Below are 12,749 nucleotides of genomic sequence, written 5' to 3' on the forward strand. Positions count from 1 at the left end.
GTTGGTTCTGTCTGAGTCAGGATGGAGCCTTGGGAACCTATGATCTGACTCCTCTCCCAGAGCTGGGACTGGGCTGTTTTCATCACTGTGGAGAGTCTTATTTGCATGTTCTCCTTCTCTATAAAAAGTTCTCTTTGAACTTGTAGAGAGAAGGTAGGACTCTGGGGCAGGTGAGGGTTCTGGGGTGCCTGTCACCAGGATAAAGTTCAGAATAACCTGCATAATCCAGTATTCATTATTACATGACAACCTATGTAATTGGTTGTTTAATATTTATATTTGTATAAATTCTATACTGTGTACAGTGTTACTTCTATTTCATAATTTGATATGACACATAAAAGCATAAATGATTTGTGCAATGTAATCAAAATACATTTTAAGAGTTGGTCCCACTGTCTAGACAATAGGAATCCACAAAGTCACTCACAATTATTAATGTTTTGAGAACCAAGTGTTAAGATAGAATCAAGAGGAAGGCAGAATGACCAAAACACAGGGCCCTGGTATCTGTAACACCAGTGAGGCAGACTCCTGTATCTGCTCTGTCTCTGCTCTTTCTTCCAGATGGAACATCTCTTGGGTTAAAGGTATTTATCCCCATGTCCGAAGGCCCTTGGATGTGTAAGAGCTAAGCTCAGACTGACTAAGACCATGTTAGAAAATTGACTTTAGAATGTCTTTCTCCTGGTTCCTGGTTCTAAGCAGTAATTCTCAAAGTGAGGGGTGTTTGGACCTCTCAGACCATGAGGCTGTTAGTCCCCTGAGCAACACCCTTTCTCTCTTCAGTCTGTCTGTCTATTCATACAGCATCTCACAGCTGGTCCCTGTTCCCTAGGATCGGTCCCCGTAACTAGAGATGCAGATGCGTTAGGGAAGGGAGGCTCCTCCCTGCATATACTTAATCAGGTTGATTCCCTGCACTCCACGTGATTTCCATGACCCCATCAGGAGTGATCCCTGAGCAGAGCCAGAAGTAAACCCAAAGTGGTACAAACAACACAACCAAACAAACAGGGGCTGAGAGATAGTACAGTGTTAGGGCACTTGCCTTGCACACAGCCACACCAGGTTCAATCCCTTATGTTCCTGTGGCCTCTGAATACCTTTAAGAGAAATTTATGAGTACATATCAGGAAGAACCCCTGAGCATCACTGGGCCTGGCCTAAAAATGAAACACAAATGAAAAATAGACAAAAACCAGAATCATAAACAAAATATGGGTTAGATAGCTATCAAGAACTTTCCCCCTGCAATGAATCAAGTTGTCTTTATTCTAAATTTCTGTTTACCTGGAGTGTGTTGGAGAGTAGAGTGCATGGAGGTATATGGAGTGTGAGTGTTCACATCAATTTTTGCTCTATATCTCTTTATTACCATGTAAGCATTTGAATAGTAATAAAATTCACAATAGGTCATCACCTAAACAGAATACTGATTATCGATTAGTAATGTTTCAGGAGCACTGACATATATGGACACCAGTGGAGTGATCATGACCCCCAAACAGTGACTAAATGCCTGACCCCAGTGTTTCCCCTTGGTCCATGGTTTTCTTTACCCCTCACTTCACCCCTCCCTCACTCTCTCTGCATTACTGATTCTTTGTGTATGTGTATGTAGGGTGTTTCAACAGAATCTGTTGAGACTGAAGTGGCCATTAAAGCCCTAGCCAAACAGAGCGTTCAAATTCAGTACATCAGGATTCTCCGTGAGCTATCTTATGGATTCACCACCAGGATCTCACCCTTCTACAAGAAAGTGATCATTGACGTTTAGAGAGTGGGTCGGCAGGGCAAAACCATTACTCTCAGTCCCAGACATTTAAAATAGATCACAAGAGCATTCTAGAAGGAGGGAAAAAATTAAGGAAAACTGTTCTAAGTCTTACATGAATATCAAAGAGAAAGCTATAAAAATAATAATAAACAGGAAAGTACCGATTAATACTCCCTTGTCCAGGGGGCTTGGCTCCACAGAAACTCCAGAAGGTGGTCTAGCCAACACCAGGATTTCATCTCAGAGAAAAGGATTCCTTGCAGAGACAGAATTTCAAAGAAAATTTGTAACATTGGGAGTCTGCCATGGGTAGAACTCAGGAACCTGCAATGACTCCAGCCCAAACTTCCATGAGGTTCTTCCGCTACCATTTGGGACACTCCACTAAATAATCCTATAAGAATATATAAATAACACCAGGTGTTCGCGAGAGAAGCCATCTTCCTCTTGCCTGTTGCTGAAGGACAGCGAGATATCCTGAGCCTTTCCCTCAAATGAAGCCGGACTCTCTGAGCCCCATTCTGTGTCTCAGACCCTGACTCTCTGAGGAGGAAGTCAGGAGAATCAGCGTCCCTGTCATCTCCTCACCCGGCACAGCTGTGTCCCCCTCAGTTTTCTGACACACTCAGGATGTGGTTGTCACGCTGTGTGTTTCGCACAGTAATACACAGCCGTGTCCTCAGTGCTCAGCCTGCTCAGCTCCATGTAGGCTGTGTCCTTGGACTTGTCCGCAGTGAGTGTGAGTCTGCCCTGGAACTTCTGTGCGTAGTTTGTACCACCAGTGTTAGGGTTTATTCCTCCCATCCACTCAAGCCCTTGTCCCGGGGCCTGCCGCACCCAGTGCATATAGTAGCTGGTGAAGGTGTATCCGGACGCCTTGCAGGAGATCTTCACTGATGTCCCAGGTTTTCCCAGCTCAGCCCCTGACTGCACCAGCTGTACTTGGGAGTTCACACCTGTGGACAGCAGACAGGAGTGGGTGGACTATGCTTGACTGACACCCTCCCATCAGCCAAGGGATGGGGACGCTTACCTGCAGCCACTGTCACCAGGAAGAGAATTCTCCAGGTCCAGTCCATGGTGGGGACCGTGCACTCAGGGGCTCCTGAAGGTGTGGGTGTGCCTGCTGTGTGAGGTTGTCAGGACAGACATATCTGTATTTAACTCAGTGCCCCTCGTGTAATTTGCATATTCATGAGGAGGTAGACTTCATAGCTGAAGACCTGGTCCAACCTGAGAAGGGGCTAGTGGAAGCTACCGGGTCCATCCTCAAGGGGAGTGAAGAGGTCCACTTTCTGATCCTTGTTTGAGGAGATGAGATCCTGCCCTGTCCCAGGACTCTGTGCACACAGAGCTCCTCCGTAGAGCCAAGCCCTTTCAGGACCTTCCCGTCAGGGCCCTCCACATCTGTAGGATCTGGACAGATCTGGACACACCTGGGCTCTGAGGTTATTTCTGGGTTCCTGAAACTCCCCATGGGATACTACAGGGAGACTACAAAGCCTTCCTAATGCCCCTAATGCCCCCGTGGTTTCCATTGGAGATATTAAGATGTCCAAAGCACCATCTGCATACAGATTTTACTGCTTATCAATATGATAAATGTTCCTCCAAAAAATAATAAGTAGCACTGTAGCTCTGTTGTCCCATTGTTCATTGATTTGCTCAAATGGACACCAGTAACGTCTCAATTGTGAAACTTGTTGTTACTGTTCTTGGCATATTAACAATGCCATGGGTAGCTTTCCAGGCTCTGCCATTTGAGCCGGATACTCTAGGTAGCTTGCCAGGTTCTCTGAGAGGGAGGGAGAATTCAAACCCAGTTGGCCACGTGCAAGGTAAACGCCCTTGCTGCTGTTCTATTGCCCCAGTGTCTTGTATTTATTTTAATTTTGGTTTTTCTTCCTTACTTTTTTTGAAGAAAGCAAAATTTGCTTATATTGAAGAAGGAAATCGCATTTCCTAGGAGTTTTCTGCATCTCTGTACACATATCTCCCATCTCTGCACCTTTCTAGCCTAACACTCTGTGCTCTTGGTGCTTGGCGCCCTCTGCTGCCCGGTCCCCACCCTGCAGGGAGAGCCTCTGGGCTCTCAGGGGCTTTAACCTCTTGGTGTCTTTAATACAGGATTAAATCCTGGGACTTCACTTCAGAAGCCTTGTTCACGAGTCATATACTTTTATGGGCCTTTTCTTTTGGTTTTGAGCCACACCTGGAAGTTGTGAGGACTTACTCCTGCCTCTATGCTCAGTAAGGCTCAGGTAGATGCATCATAGGAATATGTTGTCAAATAAAGATAAAGTAGATATATATATATATATATATAATTAAAAGCTGACATTGAGTGTTCTTTGCTGAGATTATGTAAAAGTGATAAAATAAAATACTTATTAACTCAAATATAAATAGTTAAAGCTATTAAAGTAAAATAAGATTTAAATCATTAAGACTTTAATATAAACAAAAACATATTACATTTGTTAAATAATTAAATACTTTTCCAAAAACCAAGTATGAGTCTAACACAGCTGCCAACAATTTTATTATATAACAGTATTTCTAGGTCAAATATAAGTAAGTTAGAAATGAATAGGATACAATTAATAAAGTTTTATGGCACATGTCTTGAACTCTGACTTTTTCAGTGATACACAATAGTATTATTTTTAAAAATTAACTTAGAGAAATGTGACGGGAGAGAAAGAAAGAGCCGTGTTCAGGAGAGCACATGGGGTTCTCCAAATGGGAAAATCCTTGAGTTCTCATTTCTGGTCAGACATGTTAGAAGTCTGTAAACATCTTTCTACCCAGCACACATGAGAACCTGAACAAGTGAAACTCAGAGACTCACTTTCTGTCTCTCTGTGAATAGTAGGAAAAGGGAGATGGGGAGAGAAGTAAAATAGTACTATCTAAAGAAATTTTCTTAGAGATGCAAGAAAAGAGAGAGAAAGGGAGAGAGACGGAGAGAGAGACAGAGAAAGGGAGAGAGGGAAAACGCTTGTGACACGAAGGACAGTCCAAACACAGAATCTGGCCATCATCACATGAGTCATCCTTCTCCTTTGTTGATCCTAAGGATCCTGTATGGGGTCTGTCTCTCTCCTTCTCCCTCTCTCTCTGTCTCTCCCTCTCTCTCTCTGTCTCTCTCTGTCTCTCTCTCTCGGTCTCTCTCTCTCCCTCTCCCGCTCTCTCCCTCTCTCTCATTCTTTCTTTTCTCTCTCTCACTATTTCTCTCCCTCTCTCTCACTATTTCTATCCCTCTCTTTTTCTCTCTCCCTCTCTCTCCCTCTTCCCCTCCCTCTCCCTCTCCTTCCCTCTTTCCCTCTCTCCAGCTCCCTCCTTCTCTCTCTCCCTCCCTCTCCCTCTCTCTTCCTCCCTCCTCTCTCCCTCTCTCTCCCTCTCTCCCTCCCTCCCTCTCTCTCTCTCTCTCTCCACGCCCCCAGGAGGGCACAGGCTGACCCACGCGGAGGCCCCTCGGGTCATGTCCGGCATGTGGGCAGCTGCTTCTGGCCACCGCCTCTGGGCCCAAGGGTCATAGGAGGGACCAGGAGGGCCTGAGGGTCTCCAGGGAGAGGCCGGACCCTCGGGGGTCGCCGACCTGGGCCTCCCCGTGGGTCACCCGAGGCCGGACCGTTGCTCCCAGGGCAGGAGGCCCCTGGTTAGCACGTCCCTGTCCGCCGTGTCCACCTCTGACAGACCCGGCTGATCCCAAGGTGCCCGTGGTCGAGCGTCGTGTCTCTCCCCCAAGTGTCCCTCAGGGACCCCGGCCGGGCTCAGGTCTGGGTGTGACTCAGTTTCTCTTCCCAGCGCTCCTGAGACCACACGGCCCGTCTGCACTGAATTCTTGCTTTCCGGGTTTCCTCTTAGTTTGGGGTCACCCGGCAGGGCTCGGGGTCACTCCGGGCTCTGCCCTCAGGACACACCTGGGGCTCAGGAGCCGCCCTGGGTGCTGGGTGTCAATCTGGGTGGGCTGAGTGCGGAGCAAGGCCGGGACCACTGTCTCCTCCCGCACCAGGTGGCTCTGACAGGGGTAACAGATGGCCTGATATAGAGCCTCTCATTCGTGGTGGCCCCTGTCCCGGGTCTGTCCCAGGCACCTGCGAGCCCAGGACGTGACTCCTCTCAGGCTGACCCTCCTGCGCTGTCTCTGTGTCCACCACAGGCAGCAGGTTCCAGGGCACTCGGGCCTCGGGAAGGACAGCAGAGTGGACGAGAGCACGGACGGGATCCTTTCCTGGAGCTACACCCACAGACCAGCGGGAGCTTCTTAACTCTGCGAAAAAGTGTTTCCCGCCTCCAACTTTAACTCAAGATCTTATTAACCTCTTTGCTTTATTTTCATGTCATTACATTACATAGATTTTTTTTTTTGCTTTTTGGGTCACACCCGGCAATGCATGGGGGTTACTCCTGGTTCTACACTCAGGAATTACTCCTGGCAGTGCTCAGGGGACCATATGGGATGCTGGGATTCGAACCCGGGTTGGCCGCGTGCAAGGCAAACGCCCTACCTGCTGTGCTATCCCTCGAGCCCCCATTACATAGATTTTTTTTTATCATTCTTGATTCATTTAATCTGTGTTCCATGCCTTCAGATGTAAACTAAATAAAATATATTTTTATAATATTTTTATTGTAAGTAAAGTATTCTAGATTTTAATTAGTAATATCTTACAGATACTTAAAGAAACATTAGAAATGAAAGTCCAGATCATTCATTTTGTTTTTCCTCATTATTAAACACTGTCACAAAACAGAAAGACTTTAAAATTATTTTAAGGAATGAAGAATTTATGAAGTTTGCTGCAACATGGGTGGAATCATAAGATATCATATTAAATGAAGTAAGCCAGGAGAAGGATGAACACATGGGGACATTTTTATAGGTGGTGTTTCTGTCAACTGGATGAGGAAATGCAATGATTTAAAGGGTGGATTTAAAGGACTGGTCCCAGAGTTTGAGGGGTGGGGAGAGGAGATAGATGAGGAACAACGGGGACAGGGCACTAAGAGGCTTAGGGACAAGGGTGGTGTCAAGGAACGATGAGCTGATATCCCAGCCACAGAATCACAACACGGACCCCAGACCTGGGCTTGTCGTCCCTCCCCCGCTCTGCCCCTGAGCAAAGAATCTTGTTCCTGTCCTTCAGGGCACACGGAACCGTGTGGAGTGACAGAGGGTCAGGTCCCAGGACACGAGAGGGTCCTGTGGAAGGTCTGGAGCAGGACAGGCAACTGCAGTGAGGAACTGAGTTGCATCTCAATGCAATATAATATGAAACATAAAAGTTTAAACACTTTTTACAATGTGCAAAAATACACTTTAAGAGTTGGTCCCACTCGAGAGAAAAGAAATCCATTTTGTCACTCACAGTTGTCACTGTTTTGGGAGCCAAGTCTTAATATAGAATCAGGAGGAATGAAGAATTGCCAGATAACAGGGCCCTGGTGTCTGGATACCCCAAGGATCAAGTCCATGTATCTGCTGTTTTGGCATTTTGTCTCAGAGGAAAAACTTCTGTGGTTAAAGGTGTTTGTTCCAATTACCTAAGGTCCTCAGATGCGTAAGAGCATAACTCAGACAGACTAAGCTAGAAAATTGACCTAAGAATGTCTTCTCCTGAAGATTCCTGGTTCTAAGCAGTAACTGTCATTGATTTGGTCATATGGAGCTCTCAGACCGCTAGGAAGTGAAGCCCCTGAGTAACACGCTTTCTCTTTTCAGTATGTCTGTTTGTACTCACTGCATCACACGGTTAGTCCCTGTTCACCAGAATTGGTCCCCAGTAACTAGAGATGCAGAGGCAGTAGAGGGGGAAGGTTCCTGCACTCCATGTGGTTCATCAGGTTGATTTCCTGCACTTCATGTGGTTTCCCATTCCCCCACCAGGAGTGATCCCTGAGCACAAAACAAGGAGTATACCAAGAATGTCACAAACAACACACCAATCATCAGGGGCTGAGGGATAGTACGGTGGTTAAGGCACTTATGTTGTCCAGGGCCAACCCAGATTCCTGGAGGTATGTATTTCTCCCTGGCAAAGTCCATTGACCTCTAGAGGACATTGGATCTGTAGAGAGTTCCCCAGGCCCAATTTCTCTGTCATTGCTAAGAATAACGTATATGAATTGGCCTTGATTTCCTGGTGCCCAATGGCTCGAGACTTGGGAAACAGACAACTTTGGTGTCAGCAATATTTCAACCTTGCCTCTGGCTTAGAGGGTTAAGGCCACTGCTCTAGCAGCTTCTTCCACTCATAACAATACCCTGCTTCTCTCTGCTACCTGCTCCTTAGTGCACACAAGCATACCCCCTCAGCCTCTATGGACCATTGCTCTCCTAATAAACTCTGCCATATGACAAGGGTCTATGGCCGATGTGAATGGCTATGTCTCGCTCTTGTTGCATTCATAAATCTTTGAGTATCCACTGCCCAAGCCAGATGGACCATATCCTTGTACCGAGAGTCCCTGTAAGTTACAAGGTAACTACATGCAGGGAGATGGGGGTCCAAGCATTTGATTGATGGCCTCTGCAAGGGGGATGTTTCTCAAATCCCACGGTGATGCTTCTCACTTCATGCTGAAACCTAATCAGGGAAAACAGGACATGGATCAAACTCTCTGGAATTTTTGAACTCAACACCTTTGAGAGGAGAGGATTTTCCTGAGAATCCAGAAAGGGTAGAAAACATGCCCCCAGTGTCCCAGCCAAAACACTTCCTTTCTTCCTGTCATTTGGATTGATTTGCATTCCGTAGTCCAACTGTGGAAGCACAAATATTCACAATAATACTGTGGTCTGTATGACTGATGGCCCATCATTTAGTCATGTTCTCTGAAGCTTCCCAGTGGACATTAATAGGATATATATATATATGTATGAGTGTATATACACATATACATATATGTATATATTGCTGTTTTCCACTCATCTAGTCTATACATATGTGTATGGATATATGTCCATGTATATTTGTCTTCGGTATCAATTGAGATGCAGTGATAAATTGTGATAATTTATTCCCAGATTATACGTCATGCACAAAATTTATGTCTCACTCAATTGCATACATTTCCCAGGAATATTGGTCAATTGGTGATATCAGACTCCAGGTAAGCAGCTTGGATGTATGACCCTGGGTTGGAGGGAGCAGCACCTGAGGACTCGCTCTAGATCCTGTCTGCTGGTCTATGCTTCTGCCAGCCCTCCTGGGCACATCGCAGACACACAGACAGTGTGTCTGTGCTGGGGTAATGACCTTCTCCTGAGCTGGGCTGAGATGCCCCAACATCAGGACTTTGGGCTACACTAGCACTCTAGAGGGACGAATGGAGTCATTACTGGAGCCCGCTAGAGTGAATTGAAGATCAACGGGATGACAAGTGACAAGGTATGTACAGATTTTTGTGTTCACCGTTATTTTGGTGAGTTTGAGGAATATTTTTCTTGGAATATGCTAGTGAACTATTGGTCTATTGTGTTTGGGGTAGCCAAGCAGTCATTGTAAGAGTTAGGTAACAGAGGCTGAGATATGAGTCCAGTGCACTATGAACGGGAGAAGTAGGTGGTGCCACCGCTCTGGAAACCACACCCATGGCCACCTCTGTACTGTCGGGGAGAGACCCTGTGTTGGTGGTCATCCTGGGATACACAATCTAACTTCAGTACACTTCTTTTTAAAAACTTTTTAACGAAATCACTGTGATAGGCCATTAAAAATGTGTTCATGATTGGATTTTAGTCATATAGTGTTCCAACACCCATCCCTCCACCAGAGTCCATTTCCCAGCACCAGTGTCCAAAGGTTCATTCCACCCCCCCACCCTCATACCCTGCCTACCTCTGCGGCAGGAGCTTTTCTTCTCTCTCTCTCTCTCTCTCTCTCTCTCTCTCTCTCTCTGTCTCGGTCTCTCTGTCTCTGTATCTCTCTATCTCCCCCCTTTTGGGCATTGTGGTTTGCAATATTGATACTAAAGGTTATCAAGAATATTCATTACCTATTTTTAGCCCTCAGATCTTGTCCAGAGTGATCATTTCCAGCTATTACTGTCATAGTGGTCTGCTTTCTATCTTACCTACCCTCTGCCCACTCACAAGTGTTGTTAGTCCCAACCATTGACCAGTCCTCCAAACCCCTGTTTTTCCTGGCCATAGATATTATTCTTCTACTTACATATTTTTATATACCACAGATGAGTACAGTCATTCTATCTCTCTCTACATCCCCTCTCCTTCTGACTCATGCCACTCAGCATGATACTATCAATGTCCATCCATTTATAGGCAAATTTCATGACATAATTTTTCCTGACAGCTGCGTAGTATTCCATTGTGTAGATGTTCAGCACACTTTGATACCCGCAGGTGGCCCCTCTTGCCCAGGTGCTCATTTGGGCACCTTGGCTGAGGAGGGGCCTTACAGTTCACGGTCACTTCATGTTCACTACTCATTTTGGGCGCCACCCAGGATGCCACGCCCCAGCAGTAATCGTACCTGACTGCTGAAGGTATGGACAAAGCTGTTACTCTGGTATTCCCAGGTTAGAAGCCCAGAGAGCATGCCTCATAATCAGACAAATCTCTGTGTTTGTGGGACCCCCAGACAGTCAGGTGCCTCAGAAGTAACGTCTTTAAATATATATAATTTGTGTTAAATTTGACTCAGGTATTTCAATAAATAAAGGAAAGAAAATGAGCTTTCATCAGCCCCTGGTACACCCGGACCAGGGTCATCTCCCTCTAGCCATGGGCACAGCCCTGGAGTCCCGGGAGCAGTGCGCCCCCTGGTGGTGACATGCTGCAGCTCCCCTGTCTCCCTCAGCAGTTTTGTGTCTGGGCTCACAGGGACTTGCCCTCACTGTGCGTCTTGCACAAGAATACACGGCTGTGTCCTCAGTTACTGAGTTGCTCAGTTTTAGGTAAACTTGGTTCTTGGAGTTGTCCTTGGAGATTCTGACTCGGGACTGAAGACTTGGGTTATAGCGTGTTTCTCCATTATTCCACATACTGCCAATCCAATCCAGGCGGTTTCCAGGGGCCTGGCGGACCCAGTCCACAGCATAGGTGGTTAGAAAGAATCCAGAGACAGACCACGTGAGGGACAGCGTCTGTGCGTGTGGCACCAGGCTTGGTCCCGACTGATGCAGCTGTACCTGGGACAGAACACCTGAGGACAGAGACACACAGTGAGTAAGGGGGTTAGGGGCCCATGCCCACCTTGGAGCCTCTGTCCAGGGGATACTCACATCCAGGAGCTGCCACCAGAAAGAGGAGGAACCAGCGCTGTTGCACGTGCCTGCCCACGAGGTCCATGATCTCAGACACCGTGTCAGGGGGAGAGGGAGCCCGAGTTGGGGTGAGTGTGAACGTGGTTTTAACCCTGGGTCCCGAGTGCAGATTTGCATGGGGGAGCCTCTGTAGAGAAAGGAGGGGACCGGGGGAGGCTGGTGTGTGGGCTCATGGGAGGAGGTGCTGACTGTGGCTCAGAGCACTCAGGCCTGTCCCTGGGGCCCTGTCAGAGCCGGGCCTCTTCCTCCAGCACAGAAAATGTTCTGAGGAGCTCTCAGGAAACAGGAATTGCTCAGGGGGAAATAGCAGCTGGGGAGGAGAGTCCCTGTTTCTCAGGCCCCTGATGACCAAACCCAGCCCCCCCAGGGTCTCTACTCTGTAGACAGGCCCTGACTCCTCTATATCCTTGTGATCAGTCCTGGTCTTCCACTGTGTGTACAAAATTTGGATTTGCACAGCAGGATTTATTGTTACAGTGAATTCTGACAGAGGTGGATTCAACACAAAGTCAATTCAATTTTACAGCTGTTTCTTCTCACATTTATCTTCGATGAAAATTCCATCTCCTGGAGGAGTTTTATCCTTAACTATTTATTCAGGATAATTGTTAGAATGTGTCTGCTCACTGATGATGGGTTAATAGCTGGACAAGAACTGTCCTGTCTGTAACTCAATGTCCATAGACCAGTATTGAAGAGGAGGGCAGGTTAAGGGTTAATTTTTCCTTTGTAACTGTTTGACTGCTTTGAAGGAGGTTTTCTTCACGACCTTCCACCAAAAGTGCAGACATTTGGTGACCTGCACTGTCACCAAATGTCTCCCATTTGGTGACAGTGCAGGAAACTGTCACCAAATGGGCCAACAAACTGCCCTAGGAACTATAAGCAAACATTTGCAGGGAAACAGTTAACAGTCAACAAATGTTTAGATAAGCAAATTAAGTGACCTATGTGTGATCCCCTTTGATCTATAGGTGTGATTTTCTTTGAAATATGTGTGATTTTCCCTTTTCTCCCCCAAAAGGGTATAAAAACAGCTCGCTTTTTGAGTTCAGGGCCTTCGGCTATGCCAAGATTAAGGCACAGTTGAAGGTCCCAATATAGCTATATTGGCTTGAATAAACCCCTTGCGTTTGCAGAAAGAGTTGTCTTGGTTTTGTTCTTTTGTTTCTCCGAGCCTCCCCCGGGCAGAGATCTGCCACCCCCACAGCATGAGCCTCAGGACCCTGTCCTGGGGTCATCACTGAGGAATCCTAACCCTGTCAGGAGCATAGAAAGAGCTCATGGAGGACCCTCAGCACACAATCTATTAGGCAGGGAGCCTGGTCTTAGTGCTCAGGCTCACACATTTGGCAAGGGTACAAGTACACAAGCCCTGAGCCCTGCCATGTGTGGCCAAACCCCAGCCCCCAAATGAATAGAGCCTAGACACAGGCTGTTTCAACTAATTCACCTCCTGTTTCTATGTAACACCAGAGAGTCAATATAAATCAAAGGGAACAAAAATATGGTCTAAAATTTAATTAAAAAAAATTCAACCTTAACGGTCAAAATTAATCAATGTACCCAACAGATTCATCAAAATGGGACTGAAATAAACAGGGATGCACAAACAAGGCAGTGTGAGGATTGGAGGTGGATGATTTTCCCCCTCACGTCCACGGTAGCTCTATTG

General features: G+C 46.6%; 2 gene segments (V, D, J or C); both read right to left on the reverse strand.

Moving 5' to 3' along the window:
• Positions 1-2,419: 2,419 nt before the first annotated feature.
• On the reverse strand, positions 2,420-2,898 carry LOC129399815 (immunoglobulin heavy variable 1-2-like). The segment is given in 2 exon segments: positions 2,420-2,736; positions 2,814-2,898. Coding segments are annotated over 2 exon segments (363 nt in total).
• A 5,463-nt stretch (positions 2,899-8,361) lies between these two features.
• LOC129399816 (Ig heavy chain V region PJ14-like) lies at positions 8,362-11,099 on the reverse strand. The segment is given in 3 exon segments: positions 8,362-8,373; positions 10,646-10,953; positions 11,033-11,099. Coding segments are annotated over 3 exon segments (387 nt in total).
• Positions 11,100-12,749: the final 1,650 nt, after the last annotated feature.

The sequence above is a fragment of the Sorex araneus genome, chromosome X (genome assembly GCF_027595985.1).
Source record: "Sorex araneus isolate mSorAra2 chromosome X, mSorAra2.pri, whole genome shotgun sequence".
NCBI lineage: Eukaryota > Metazoa > Chordata > Mammalia > Eulipotyphla > Soricidae > Sorex > Sorex araneus.